This window comes from Peromyscus californicus, unplaced genomic scaffold (genome assembly GCF_007827085.1).
Source record: "Peromyscus californicus insignis strain IS unplaced genomic scaffold, ASM782708v3 Scaffold_11__1_contigs__length_118956290, whole genome shotgun sequence".
In the NCBI taxonomy this organism is placed as follows: domain Eukaryota; kingdom Metazoa; phylum Chordata; class Mammalia; order Rodentia; family Cricetidae; genus Peromyscus; species Peromyscus californicus.
The window spans coordinates 34,144,629-34,160,587 of record NW_026294402.1 but is presented as its reverse complement, the minus strand read 5'-3'; the positions used below and the strand labels follow the sequence as shown (position 1 = coordinate 34,160,587).

At 38.2% G+C, this 15,959-nt stretch overlaps 2 protein-coding genes across 2 annotated transcripts; one reads left to right on the top strand and one right to left on the bottom strand.

Moving 5' to 3' along the window:
- Positions 1–1,150: 1,150 nt before the first annotated feature.
- Positions 1,151–2,086, top strand: LOC128103926 (olfactory receptor 8D4). The gene has a single exon (XM_052728616.1). It carries the CDS (start codon positions 1,151–1,153, stop codon positions 2,084–2,086), a length of 936 nt encoding a protein of 311 aa, XP_052584576.1.
- Positions 2,087–10,969: 8,883 nt separating this feature from the next.
- LOC128103917 (ubiquitin-conjugating enzyme E2 L3-like) lies at positions 10,970–11,486 on the bottom strand. The gene has a single exon (XM_052728607.1). It carries the CDS (start codon positions 11,484–11,486, stop codon positions 11,022–11,024), a length of 465 nt encoding a protein of 154 aa, XP_052584567.1. The 3' UTR covers positions 10,970–11,021.
- Between the last annotated feature and the right edge of the window lie 4,473 nt (positions 11,487–15,959).

Genomic DNA, 15,959 nt, shown 5'->3' with positions numbered 1-15,959 from the left:
GTATCTTGTCCTTAATGTTAATAACTGGAAACCAAAATGGAACAGCTTCTTGAAGAGCCATGGAGGGAGACAGATCCAGAACCAAAGAGGTTGAGAAAATGATAGATACAAGCCTGAGAAGGACTCCATATGTGGAAGTTCAGACAGAGCTCTGTGGTCAGCACAACCAAGGAAAAAGTAGTCAGACCTCAGAGACAAGGCCTTGTTCGACCTGAGGGCAGGCCACTTCAAGATTACCATCTTGGCTCTTCACCAGAGGACAGGAAGAGAGAAGAAGTGCTGTTTGGAAGCCTCCAGGGAGAGATACAGATCTCAGGGTTGCTCATGGACAGGAGCTAGCTGAGATCAAAAAGGCTGGAATGCCTTTGAGAGGTCAGCATTCTCCCATCATCTGTAAGTGCGAGGAGAACAGACTTTCAACCAGGAAAACCATCTAAAGTCCACTTGAAAATACTGCTAACACATAAGAACTTGTTTCCCGAGTCACACTATTGCTATACAAAAAAAAAAAAAAAAAAAAGTGTCCAAGTGGCTATCTTTAAACACACTTGGAAATATTTTATTCTATACAGTCCTTTACGAGAACTGAGGAATAGTCTATGTAACTCATCAGGTGTTTCTAATAAATGATCCTTGAGTATTCATTTCATGCAATACCTCTTAATACTTTCACTTAGCCAGTATTCTGTTATCAATGCTGGAAAATCTAGAATGCAAAAAAAAATAGTTGATAGTAATAACAACTGTGTGGGCAAAGCAGAGTGAGCCACAGTCACACAGTCTTTTGAGAAGTGTCTTGGTTCCATCCTCTTAGTTATGCACTTCTGCTGATTTGCTTCAGGAGAATGCCTTCACAATCCTTAGCATGACTCCTGTCCTAGATTCTAGGGTGGAATGTTTGGTCCTTTGCCCAGAGAATTTGAGGCCCTGGAGGAGATGGTGAAGTGTATTGGTGGTTCATAAAACCGATGGTAGTAGGTGCTTACTGACTTTCCAATGTATATGCTGACCCTTTGAATTTTATAACACAGTCTTTGTTTTCACAGCAAGAAACACCTGGGCTCTGGAGGACTCGAGAACAACAAGGATTCGCTCTTATTTGACATTCCCCCCCCCCCCCCCCTCATCTTTACAAATTTCTCAGAGGAGAATGAGCTTAAGAAATCACTCCACGGTGACTGAGTTTCTGTTGTTGGGGTTAACCGAGGAGCCAACGCTTCAGCTGCCCCTTTTCTGTCTCTTCCTGGTGATTTACATAGTCACTGCGGTGGGAAATCTTGGCATGATAGCCCTCATCAAGCCGAACTCTCAACTGCATACCCCCATGTACTATTTTCTCAGTAGTTTGTCCTTTTTAGATTTCTGCTGCTCGTCTGTTGTTACTCCCAAAATGCTGGTGGGGTTTCTAAGCAGGGATAAAGCTATCTCTTATTCCGATTGCATGGCTCAGCTCTTCTTTTTCTGTGTTTTTGTCATTTCGGAATGCTACATGTTGGCAGCCATGGCCTACGATCGTTATGTGGCCATCTGCAGTCCGTTGCTCTATGCTGTCATCATGTCCCCTCGGGTCTGTTCTTTACTGGTGGCTGCTGTCTTTTCAGTGGGCTTCACCGACGCTGTGATTCATGGGGGCTGTATATTAAGGTTATCTTTCTGCAAATCCAACATCATTGAACATTATTTCTGTGACATCGTCCCTCTTATTCAACTCTCCTGTTCCAGCACTTACGTTGATGAGCTTTTGATTTTTATCATTGGTGGCTTTAATATGGTAGCCACCAGCCTGACAATAATCATATCTTATGGGTTTATTCTGGCCAGCATCCTCCGCATCCACTCGAAAGAGGGCAAGTCCAAGGCCTTTAACACCTGCAGCTCCCACCTGACAGCTGTTCTTATATTTTATGGATCGCTCATGTCCATGTATCTGAAACCTGCTTCAAATGGTTCACTCATCCATGAGAAAGTGACCTCAGTGTTTTATACCACAGTGATTCCCATGCTAAATCCACTGATATACAGTCTGAGGAACAAGGAAGTAAAAAATGCATTGGTGAAGCTTGTAAGAAGAAAAATATCTTCATAATAAATGTGCTTTATACTGAGATGTATTTATGTATTCCTAATCATGTCTATACTCTGATCCCTAAAAGCAATCTGAGCTGAGCTGAGGTTAGCTGTGTAACTATATTACAAATATTCAGATTACTGAATTACACATACATATGATTAACATGGTATAATATAGTAGATATGAAAGCAAGCAGTAGCATATATTTTAAATTTAAAGTTTCATATCATTACCAGAATTAAACATTTTATTTTTTAACCCTTGTTTTCCTAAATCTAGTCCGAAGAGGAGGAAAAACCACAGTGCACTGCATAGTCATTTAGAGAAAACAAAACAAAACAAATGTGTGATGGAATTCACCACAAAACATTATATAACAAATGTAGAGGACGTTTTCCTGTGTGTTTACTGTAAGGGGCTCATTAAAATCCAACACTCAATGTAAGTGTAGTTCTAGGATGAAGGTTAAGCAAATAATCAAGTGAATATGACCTCAGTGAGAATACATGGCATCTGGTCATCCAAGCAGAAGACATAGCATATCGAGATTAGTAAATATTTAAATCTAATAAAAACATCACACTTTTTTCCTCATCTTGAACAGTGTGTATGCAGTATTTTGCTTCTTTCTGTTTGGTTTCTCTGAGATGACATTTTTTTCTCTATGCCACAAATTAGGCATCTTTAATTTTCAGTTCATGGTATGTTCTGAATGGAAAGTTACATTAAACAGTTTCAAGAATGAGCTTGTCAGTGTGAAAAGTAAAATGAGACACATTCAATATAAACAGAGCTCATCTGAGCCCAAACAAGGTTGGATCAGAATAAGTGCACTGAAAAGGCATCCTGCATGTCTGGGGAATGAACAAACAAACAAAAGACTTCAAAAGGGTCGCTGCAAAGCAGTGGATGTAATTGTGGTGGCTGTGGGTTTCTGTGAAGAACAGCACCAGATCTGGCCTGGAGGTCATTCACTGATGTTCTGCATTCCAGGTAAGAATTGAGATAAGCTAAAGAAGGCATTCTCCAAGTTATTTATTACTTCAGTGGCGTCAGTATGTCTGCAAAGAACTGATTTTAAAGGTTAAAATTAACCAGAGCTTGAAATCCAGGTGCACATGATTGCTGCCTGAAAAGCCACATCTGTCAGGCCCATTTGGGGTTTGTAGATCCCTCTTTCCCGTGTCTTTAAACTCGTGATCAGCCAAGAAAGCCCACTGCATGGAGGGTGTGATGTATTTATGATAGCAATTCATTTATTCAGTTTGTGCTGAATAAAAGACCGAACACACCAGACAGAAAGTATTGGAATAGTATGGGATATGTGATAGACAGGATCTCATTTTGATGGATGACATTATAGCTAAAATATCAGCAATTAAATGAGCAAACATTTTACTTACAGGCATAGACACGAATTTAGAAAAAAATGACATATGATTTTCAGTTGCCTAAGGATTTTAATCAGTACAACTGTGTAAATAAAGACATTTGGGATGAAGTGATAGTAGATGGAAAGGTGTATTCCAGCATGCTCATCTGAGGGGCTGTTTGGATAAGTAAAACATGTTGCTGGCCAGCATAGAAATGTACAGAACACTTTCTAGGCTACTGAAATTATTTAAATCAGATTTAAATTAGGGATGGAAACATGAGCGGACTGAAACTTCTTATTGAATCAAGATTTATCATTGAATAGAAAATACTGTGTCCAACAGCGGTAACATTTTGTACAATTAGAATAAATTTGTAAATAAGAAAAATATAAACCACAAGCACTAGTTGAGTCTTATTTAAATAAAAGCAAAATTAGATGAGAGACCATAAATAAGTGTGGAGTTTATACATGTGTGATTTTCCCATGGGGCTGAAATAAATATGAACATGGTAGAGTTAGTTACCTGATTGTTCTGAGGAAACACACTTTAGGGTTAAGTAGATATTAGAATGGTAGGTTTTTACCTCTCTTAAAGGAAAAATTAGTTTTCTCCAATGGAGTCTCACTGAATATACAAACCACACTAAAGGGCAGGCCCCATGCCCAGCAGTAGACGGCCAACACAAAATGAACTCTGGTATTTTTGGAGGTTTTTTGTTTTTGTTTTTGTTTGTTTCTTAAGACTTTGTCTGGGCATTTTTCTATCTTACAGGTCTTTTGTTTATATATTGTGTTTCCTGATTTTGCCTTTTTATAGGATTTCTGTGTGTGCAAATGTGTGTGTCTCTGTGTTTGTATTTTTTTGTGCTTTTTCTTTGGCTTTATTATTTTTTTAAACAGTTTGTTTCTTTGTATGTTTGGCCTATTCTGATTTTTATTTTATTATTACTTTTTAGATGCCTGCTTGTTTTCTAATGAAAGAGAGAGAGGAGCATGGATTTGGGTGGGTGAGGAGGTGGGGAGTGTCTGGAAGGAGTTGGGGGAGGGGAAATCACGATCAGAATGTATTGTATGAAAAAAATATTTTCAATTAAAAATGTTAGGGTTATAGTGGTGTGATTAGGAATACCCAGGAAAGTAAATGAGAGGGGTTTGCTGAATGTTAGACTGTCACACAGACCAGATAAGAGGAAAGACAGTACTCTGGAAGACAAACAATGCTGATCTTGGCAAGTTTCCAGGCTCCAAATAGGCAGGCTTCCAGGCTTGGAACAGCTCTCTCCCCAGAGGAATATATTCGAGACATTGCTGACTTTCGCATGTTCTAATACACTTAACTGCAACATACTAAATGGTAAGAATGGTCTACTCCAGGGAGTAGACATGGAAGACCACCACATAGGCTAACAACTAACTATGATGGAACCAAGGAAAACTACAACTGCACCTTGGTTACTGTGTCTGTCAAAAACGCCCCTTTGTGGTTAAACATCCTTGAAGCTGCAGTTAGATTGTTCCAGAAGCTAAAGCACTGGAGCATCCCCTACCCTGATATGTGCACTAATGAAGGGCTTTCAACCTCAAGAATCTGACATTTTGTTTTTGACACAGTTTCCTGTAACCAATCTTTCTTTGTCCTGCCTGCCAGCTACCAAGTAACCGCATGGAGACTTCTTAATAATTTTGAGTGCTCGGCCTTAGCTTAGGCTTGTTCCCAACTATTCTTATAACTTAAATTAACCCATATTTTAAAATCTACATTCTTTTATGTGGCTTAGTTACTTTTACTCTGTACTGCCCATCCTGCTTCCTCTCTGTCTGGCGACTCTGCCTTTCTTCTTCCCAGAGACCTCTCTATCTCCAGAAGTCCTGCCTAATCTCTTTCTGCCTAGCTATTGGCCACTCAGCTCTTTATTGAATATATATTGAATATAGTGGCACATATTCACACAGTGTAAAGGAATATTTTGCCACAGTTTCCCTTTTGTGGAGATCATGAAAAAAAAAAAACCCACTATGATACTAATGTCTGGCCCACCGTGATTGTGACATGAACTGTGTCAACTCACCTTCCGAATGCTCCACCCTCCTCATGAATATTCATTAAGTCCCACAACACAGAATCCACTATGTGCTCCCTGTTTTGGGGCAGACCACCCCTTTAACTCCTTGCACTGCTGGCTTTGTTCAGTTTACCCACAATGCTGTGCTTCCTGAGTCCACTCCGTCTTGGGAGAGCTTACTTTCCTTAGCGTTGCTTGTGCTGCTTTGCCAAACAAACGTGAGTTCCAATCGTCTCTGTCTTGACTGAAGTCATCCTTCAAGAAGACAAGAATCGAAGGACCCTGTAATGATACCATAATCCTCAAGATTATGACTGACAAAGTATTCCAATTATTTATAGTAAACAAAGTTTTCTTTTAGTCTGTTTTTTAAAATTCTTTGAGACAAGAACTGTGTCCAGTGTGTTTTGATCGCATTCACCTCTCTTCTACCTCCTTCTAGATCTACCTCCTTCTCTACCCACCCAACTTGGTTTTCTTTTCTTTTCTAACCCATCAATTACAGTTGTGCTGCTCTTGTACTCTTGGATGTGTGGACTTCCGCTGGAGAGTAGTCAACCTACCTGGGGTGACACCCTTAAAGAAAACTGGTTCTCCCTCTCCCAGTAGATATCAATTGTCAATAGCTCCTTAGCTGGGGCTCATAACTATCTCCAACTCTCTCCCTCTGTCACAAAGATATATATATATATATATATATATATATATATATATATATATATATATACACACACACACACACACACATACATGTATATACATATATATCTTTGTATATGTATACATACATACACATATATACACACATTTATATATATACACACAAACACACACACATATATATACATACATAAACATGCTAGCAGTTTGAGCTTTTAACAGGAGAAAAAAATAGGTTTACACATTAGCACAGGTATCTCTGAATATATCAGTATATGTGTGCAGCCACCTGTCACTCTCTGTCCATCTATCTGTTATTATCTATCTATCTATCTATCTATCTATCTATCTATCTATCTATCTATCTTTCTATCATCTAGCTATCTTATCTATCACTTACCTAATCTATTTATCACCAATTCATCTTTCTGACTGTCTATCATCTACCTAGTATTTATTTTCTTTTGGCTCATATCTCTCTCTCTCTCTCTCTCTCTCTCTCTCTCTCTCTCTCTCTCTCTCTCTCAGGATAGCTCCCTACTATTACTGATGAGTTGAGATGCTCCCAAGATTTTTTTTTAATCCAAACAAATAAGGCGAGACTTTGAAGTATCCTGGCTTTCTACTTGTACACACCTTCCAGATACAATTCTCAGAAGGAAATCCCAGCCACAGAAGAGTAGTTTTGCTGCTTTGAGGAGTTAGATATCAGGGTTTGAGAAAGTGAAGGCTCTTTTGGTATTTGGTCCATGATATCAATGAGGAGAGGAACTGACCAGAGAAAGAGCTGCATGCACCAGTGAGTAGGGTCAAGCTAGCTTAAGTTACATAGCATGAGCCTGGAGAGGGAGAGGGCATATGAGACTATGAGAACAGTAACTGCTGTGGAGCTGGAAGATGAAATCTTGCTAGTGCTTGTAGTGACCAGCTAGCTGTGCCAGATCCATCCATCCAGGGAACAGGACAGAGATGATTTTGAGCAATTAGCATAATCAGAAATTAAAAATATTATGACAATAGTACAGCTAAATTTTCTGAGGAGTAAAGCCAGAGTAGACCTGTCTTTTAAAAACTGGACTTAAAGCTCTTAATGGCTCAACCTCATTAGTAAATAGCTTCCAAACATAACCGAAGTCTATGCCCTCTCCCTCTCCAGGATCATGCTGTGTAATTTAAGCTAACCTAGCTTAGAACTGGTGATGCTCCAGTCCAGCCTCCTATGTGCTAGAATTACTTGTGTGCATCACCATGCTTGGACCTTAAAATAAATTTAACACCCATTAAAGTAAGACAAGAAAATCTGAATATGAACCAGTGCAATGTTAACAATTCATGAAGGCCATTTCATGCAAGGAGCTGCATATTATGTCTCATAAGCAAGGGGAAATTAATAGGAAATGGACAGAAAAAACAGAGATGATGGAATTAGGATGGGGGGGAACCTTGAAATGGCTAGTGTAAAAATGATGTAAGGTTACAAAATAAGCTTGTAGAGGAAGCAATAAAAGCATTATAAATATCCCAAAAGGAGTGACATCAGTTAAACCAGCAAAGAAGGCCCACCCTACTACATGAACATTGAAAAGTTGCCCAAACTGTCAGAATCAACTTTGTTAGAATTTGGTCTGTAGTGGACAAGTAAATGATGAACCAATAAAGAGGCAGATGTGGCTGTTTTTCAGCAATTAAGTACTTGCCTCACAGGTACTAAACCCTAGGTTAACATGCCAGTACTCCTGGGGCTTCCTGGTAGATGCTGAGTCTTTGGTTTGTGACCACACTGTGGGGCCCTAGTCCTCAGATCTGGAAGAAGCAGATTAGATTTTATTATAAAATAATTATGTTTATGTGACCTAATCTCTGGGGGCCATATGACAGGAGATACGCTATTCCCCCCCCCCCTTTGCCAAAAGTAACAGAAATGTCACCACAGGGTACAATATAATTTGAGATTTGCATATGTAGGTTTTTGCCTGACTCAGGCAGATTATCCTCTGACATCCACAGATGTGGCTTAGCATGAGTGTCCACACTGACAAACACATGTACAAGCATCACATGTGTGCACACATACATGTGCACACATGCATACATGTGCACACACATATGCACACATACATACATATAATAAGAAAGTGTGGCAAATACAAAGATATTGAAAGCCAAACAGTTAAATCTGAAAAGAAAATCTTTTGGAGAATTAAAATATTCATAAGTAACATATATCTGAAATTTATTAATTTTATGTGTATAAGTGTTTTGTGTGCATGTATGTTGGTATACCATGTGTGTTCTTGGTTCCTGTGGAGATTGAAATAGGGCAACCTCTGGAACTGAAGTTATGGATGGTTGTGAGCCACTCTGTGGGTCCTGAGAACTGAACACTGGTCCTCTGCAAGAGCAGCAGGTGCTTTTAACTTAACCACTGAACCATTTCTCTAGCCTGGTACCATGGAGTTTTGAGAGCCATTTACACCCCCAGGCAAGACACATGTGAATAACTACAAAAGAAGACTAAATTTTTATCTCTGACTTGTCTCTAGGATCAGCCAGCAGCAAGTGTGGCTGAGGGAGAGTAGCAGTGCCTACTGCAGAGACAATCTGCAAAGACACAGATTTCTGCTGTTCTTCAAAACATATTTTCTTTCCTCTCACGCATCCTCCAACTCCCTGCTCCCCTTATCCTCTTCCTCGGTATTCTCTTGCTTTGGTTTTGGCTCTTGGCCATCAAGAAGATCTTTGGCAAAACACCAGCTGAAGACAAGCAATCAAAGAAGTGAACAAATAGCAATTTGGTTATTTCCAGACAGACAAAAGCTAAGGGATTTGCCGTCAACACTCACCTGTCCTATCAGAAAGAATGGAGTGACAAGAAAAGAGATTAAATGTAAACACAAAGCTAAATGATGAACACAATGTTTCCAGGGAAGTACCTCTGTAGATAACTACAAAATCCAGTATTGCTGTAGTTTTACAAATATACCTTTTACTATGTACAAGATTTAAAGACACATAAATGAAAAGAACTATAAATTTACCCTACTGGGTACAGAATATGTAGGGATGTAATTTGTCACAAAAATTTCTTTAAAAGAGACAGGTATCATTATACAGAAAGATAGTGTTTTCATGCTTTAGACAGCAAATCTCTATCTCTTTAACCAACTTGTTATACATTTGGGATGTTATTTATCATCTTGTGGTAATCATTAGGTAAATATCGAAAATGTTTATGTGAAGAGATGGGAGGGAAGAACAGAAAAGCAGCTGTGTTAGCTTTCCTTTGCCAGGGAAAAGTACTGCAGACAGACAGCCTGTGGGGAAGGTTTATTTTGGCTCACACTTTCTGAGGCTGCAGTCCACACTCAGCTCCTGCATTGTTCTTGGGATTCTGTGGCAGAACACCATGGTGGGGATAGCACAATGGAGAAAAGCTGCGGTATCATTGTGACCAAGAAGCAAAGAAAGAAGAAAAGGCTGAGGTCTTAACATCCCATTAAGGCATCTCCTCTAATGACTTCCTTCTGCTAGATCCCATCTACCAGATGTTGCAGTACCTCTCAATACACTGGAAACAAAGCCTTTAACAAATGCTACTTTAGAGAATGGTTACTATCCAAACCATACAGGACTGCATTAAATCAACTAAACACACAAAGAAACAGTAATTGTGGGAATGAGAAGCATAAAAATTACACAACTTACTGATATAAAATGGAAGAATTGCAGAAAGCCTTTCATAACAGTAATCACTTTAAATGTAAATGGGTTAAATTGCCAAAGGCAGTGTCCCTATGGAGGATGAAGAAAGACAATATGATTTTTTTTGTAAGCTAGATCTCACAAATAGGTTAAAAGAGAAAGAACAGAAAAATAACTGATGGAAATAGAAACCAAGAACCAGAAGAGAGGCTACAGTTATATGAGACAGCATAGACTTTGAATCAAGACTGTTGTAGGCGATGTAGAAGACTCATATATTGACCAAAGGGCCAATTTATCAAGCACCTATACCAATCACAGACAGATATATACCAAACAATAGAGTCCCAGAACATATAAAGTAAGAGAGTTTTATAATAGTATCTGGAGACTACAAGCCACAATTTTGATAATGGCTAAACAATTTGAACATGGCAGATAAAAAGGGCATACATGTCACCTATATACAGCATCCAACTACAGCAGAAGACATACTTTTCTCAAATACATATAGACTGTTTTCCAGGATAAACCATATTCTAAGTCACAAACCAATTTTAATAAAATTAATTCTAATTAACAGTGTATGACTTAGTTAGGGTTTTTATTGTTGTAAAGAGACACCATGACCATGGCAACTCTTAAAAAGAAAACATTTAATTGAGGAGTCATAGGTTTAGTCCATTATTATCATGACCTGGGAGCATGATGATGGCATGCAGGCAGACATAATGCTGGAGAAGTAGCTGAGAATTCTACATCATGCAGGCAGACAGGAAGTGAACTGACACTCTGGGTGGTATCTTGAGCATATATGAGACCTCAAGGTCCACCTCCACAGTGACATACTTCGTCCAACAAGGCCACACCTACTCCAACAAGACCACACCTCTTTATTTTTTGAAGTAGACTAAAGCAGTGATTTTTAAAACAAAACAAGCAGAACTAGAACATCTGAATTTTTTAATCCTTCTTTACAGGTTACCTAGACCACTTTTGATTAAGAAAACTGTAGAAAGTTAGTAACTGCCACAAGTGGACTCCAGGTGGTGGCCCGTGTCAATTTACCACAGAGTCCTGCTTTGCGGGGTATCTGAGTACTGCTCGGGGCTCTGCTCAAACTTGCTGGAATCACTCATGGCAGATTTTAGTCCACAGGTCGCTTTCCTCCATATTTCTTTGTAAACTCTTCAGCATTCTTACAGAATTTTTTACGGTCCTTAGAGTATTCTTCAGCTAGGTCAGCCCAGAGTGGGTGCTCAGGCTGGGGGTCGTTCACCAGTGCTATGAGGGACTGGATTACTTGGTCGGTCTTGGTGGCTGGCTTCCAGTTTTCAGCACTAATTACCGGCAGACAGACCTGCCCCTTCTCATCAATGTTAGGGTGATAGATCTTGGTTTTAAATGTGATCTTGGGTGGTTTGAATGGATACTCTGCTGGAAAGTTGCTTTCAATTCTAAAGGCCCCCTTGTCGTATGGAGGGTTGTCAGGTACAATAAGCCCTTGCCAAGTCAATAAATTAGCTTCATCAACCTGGATGTTACAGAAGTTTTTCATTCCACATTTGCGGATCTCTTCAAGCTCCTTCATCAGCCTCCTGCTGGCTGCCATCTTGGATCTAAGACCACACCTCTTAATAGTGCCACTCCCTTTGGGGGCCATTTTTTTCCGGACATCACAGTGTATTCTCTAATTATAGTAGAATAAAACTAACAGTGAACAATAATAAAAAATTGAAAATGAAGAGGATGTGGGAATTAAACAGTATATCTCTAAGTACCTGCAGCGTCAAAGAAGAAAATGAAGGGAATGAGGATGTACTTTGAGATGAATAGAAAACAAAACGTAAGATATGCCAAAGTTTATAGGATGACGCAAAACTTAAATTTATGTTGCACATTAATAAGCAGGGAAGTCCTATGTGTACATCCATGGAATTAAAAGCAGTAGCAGAAGAGAAGAAGCAACAAAGGTTTGACTGAGTAGATGCGACCCACGCAATAAAAAGCAACAGAGTCTCCGGCCCCAGTCTGCTTGGGGAAAAGAACAACCCAGAAAACTATAAAGAAAGCTTTGTGATGATGGCTGAGAAAAAAAAGAGAAGACAATATAAAAATAAGGAAGGAGGAGGAAAACATAGCATAAAACTTGAAAATAGAAGAGAGGCTACTGGGGTGGGGTGAGAAACCAGGGAGGGAAGGGGGATGCAGAAAAGGAAAGGGCAGGAGAGAAACAGCAAAGATTTTGTTTGTAAAATGCAGTAATGAAACCTAGTTCTTTGGAAACTAAGTTTTCAAAATTAGTTTTTTTTTAACTTCAGAAATTTCCAACAAAATAAAAAATGTGTAATTTTTTCACTTGAGAAATTGTCCTTCATCAGTGAAAGACCACTTTGCAAAGCAAAAAGTGAAATATGAGAGATTATAAAAATTATTAATAGCACAAATACACAGATCCCTATGTCAGCATGAAAATCTTAGTGAAATGGAATAAAACACACACTTAAGAAATGTGTATCAACTTCAATAGTCCTGATAGCCCATTGGGACAGTAGGAAAGGTCAAAGTGAAAAGACCACTTTTTCAATGGATAGAGCCATAAAGCCCTGAAACTGAATCAGTCCCACATGTATGTGATTATAGAGCTGTCTGTTCAATGAAAAATGTAAGTAGGTCTATAATTGCTATGTCCATACTGAACAAGCACAAATTCTTTTCTTGCCATTATTTCCTAAATAAATTAGAATAGCAACTACTTACACAGGATCAACTTTGATCTGACTGTATATAGTATAAGCAATTAGAGATGTCTGACAATGTGCAGGAGGACATGCACATGTTATAGGGAAAGAATATGTCATTTATATAAAGGCCTTGAGCTCCAATGCTTTTCGTACCTGGGATCCTGGAACTAAAGCCTGGTAGATACAAAGAGGCTGTCCTAACAACCCCAAGCAATAGTTTAAAAATTCTAGTTCAAGGGGCTGGAGAGATGGTTCAGTGGTTAAGAGCACTTGCTGCTTGCTCTTCCATAAGACCCAGGTTCAGTTCTCAGCATGGCTGTCAGTCATCTGTAACTCCAGTTCCAAGGAACCTGATACCCTTTCCTGGCCTATATGGACACCAGGCACACACATGGTGTATAGACATACATGCAGACAAAACTCCCATATCCACAAATATTAAAACTAGTATTAACTAAACATAATGCTGGAACTAAAACATAATCCAGAAAATTTAGGATACATTTCTTTAAATAATACATCAAAATTTACTTCATGTATATTAATTGCATTACAAAATAGTGATAATTTCATGCCTCGAGTATCTAATTTGAAATTAACCAGCAATTAAAATCCATATTTTAGTACTCTATTAATAAAATAATCTTACCATAACAAAGAAAAAAATCCATATTTTATATTAGAATGAGAAGTACAAGACAAAACTACTTGATATCAACATTTCTATATAATGATTTTGTGATTAAATTTAATTTAAAACAGGTAAAAACACAGCTAAATTGTATCATTTTAAAGGTAAATAATGCTAGGTCATACTGATAATAGATACTGATAGAATCTTTAATTATCAAATCAATATTATTGATTATAACAAACTCAAAGTTATAAGATTGAAAAAGAAGAGAGGTTGGAAATTTAGTTTTTTTTTTCCCCAGAAAAAAAATACAAGCTAAAACAAAACAGATATCTTTTTAAGTTAAAAAAAAAAAGTAAACTCTTGTTAAATTTAACTGGGAAATAAAAGACAAAGCTGGACAGAACTAGGAATTCTTCCTTGCTGTTTAGCTTTCACAGTCCTGAGAAGTGCTATGCTAGCTGCTGTGGGGGCATGGGGGAGGGAGTCACCAACAGTCTGACCCAGTGCTGGACCCTGTATGTTACAATTCTGACTTCCGGGCAGGATGTACCTACCCACTTGTGCTGTAGTGGCACAACAGTAATGGGGATAACCAACAACTTTTTTAGATCTGTAGTTTGCTTCCTAAAAGGAATTTATACTTGGTTCTGTAAACTTGGCCAAAAGCCTACGGTTCAGGAGGTCATAAGTCCCAAGGGGGAATTTATCATTGGTATTTTGCTACATGAATATGCTGTCAAACTGCCTTCTAAATATTTGTGTTTATACCAGTGTATTAATTGGTAGTAACCAGTTGCTACCAATCTTGGTTAGAGAAACTTGTCTTTTCAGTGGGCATCAGTTACTTCAGAGACTCATAACTAGTCAAAGTGCTGAGAATAAGGGACTGCTGAGTGCTTCTCATTAAAAGAGACATCTATTATTCCCCCACTAAGGCTTAGGAAACACGATGATAGAGGGTGCAGAAAGAAGGTAAGAGCCAGAGGATGGGAAAGAGTGTTGTGAAGTGCTGTCTTCTGGATGAATAACAGGGCCATTGAGCTTATCAGTTCTCAGCAGCTGTGGTTAAAAGCCCAGATAAAGCCAGACAACATTCCAACATGGATGGGGGATGACTCATGAGGCCTTACCCCTAGCTCAGTAAGAGTTAATGGCTTCTGGGGATGGGGGGAGTTATTTTCTCTACAGTTGTGTAGCCACTGGTAAGCTGAACATGCTCCTATAAATAACTCCACACTCATGCTCTTGTAAGCAACCTAATTAAACCCAGTGAATCAAAAAGGGAACATGAAAATAAGAAGGAACCTGTTGGAAAACAAAGGTATAAGAGAAAATGGTTGAGGTGTGAATATGATCAAGAATGGTAGGGAGTAAATATAATCAAAGTATATTATATACATATATGAAATTGCCAAAGAAAAAGTAAAAATATTTTAAAAAACACACCTTAGGAAAAAAAACTAGATTAATATAGAATGATTATTGAAATGGATTTTCTAAACACAGCAACAAACTTAGATTAAATGTTTATATAAGTTATAAATATACATACTACAATATATGTATACATATATTTATATATAATAGTATACCTATGTGCGCATATTACATTTGCATAACTATGAGTAAAATACCTAAGAAAAACAACTTACAGGGAGGAGTTATTTATTTTGGCTCAAGAGGATCCAGTTCATGATTGCTTGGGCTTATGGGCTTGAGCAAAACATCATGGTGGCTAAAAGATGTGATAGAAAAGATTCTTCATTTCCTGGTGGGCAGAGAAGGATGAAAGGAGGGAGGCCAGAGCAAGACAAATCCCACAAACTCATGTCCCAGTTACCTACTGCTTCTAGCTAGGTCCTCCCTTCTAAAATTTCTACAATCTCCCCAAATCATCTCCAGTACCACCACCAGGCTGGGACCAATCATTCAACACATGAGCCTATGGGGGCCATGCCATATTTAAACCATGACAGTACATTTAATATAGTGTCTATTTATACGTAACCAGAACTACTATTTTAAAATTTTCATTTTTCTAATTGGTTTTTTGAGGTAGAGTTTTGCTATGTAAACCTGCCTGGCCTGGCCCCTAGTATATGTAACTTGGAGTGGCCTTTAACTTCTCCTCTCTGTGCATCTAAATTCTGGGATTACAACTGTGTACCACCATGCCTGGCTTTCAGAGCTATAGATTTTAATAAACAACTCACATATTAATGAACAAAACAATAGCAACCTGAAAGACCCTGAAGAAAATTTAAAGGCAAAAGAAATTTTCATTTTTAATGACAATTAAAAATGCACATTAAAAGCAGAACTTTAGAAAACAACTGAAAGTCATATAAAATTGATAACTTTTACTCATGGCAACAATATGGTAAAATACACAGTGTAAATAAATATATAACAAGCATTCTACTGATTTTGTTATTTCTTTTTTTAATTAATTAATTAATTAATTTTTAATATACAAATTCTCTGTCTGCATGCATGCCTGAAATTGAATTAGGACCTCTGGAAGAGCAGCCAGTGCTCTTAACCACTGAGCCATCTCTCCATCCCTGACTTTCCCTATTTCTGAGAGATGTTTCTAAGATATCAACATGCTTAAGTGTTTTCTGCAGCAGAAAATTGACCTTATTAACATGCACTGAATTCCATCAGTTATCTAGATGACTTTTAAAGCCTTCAAATAAAAATA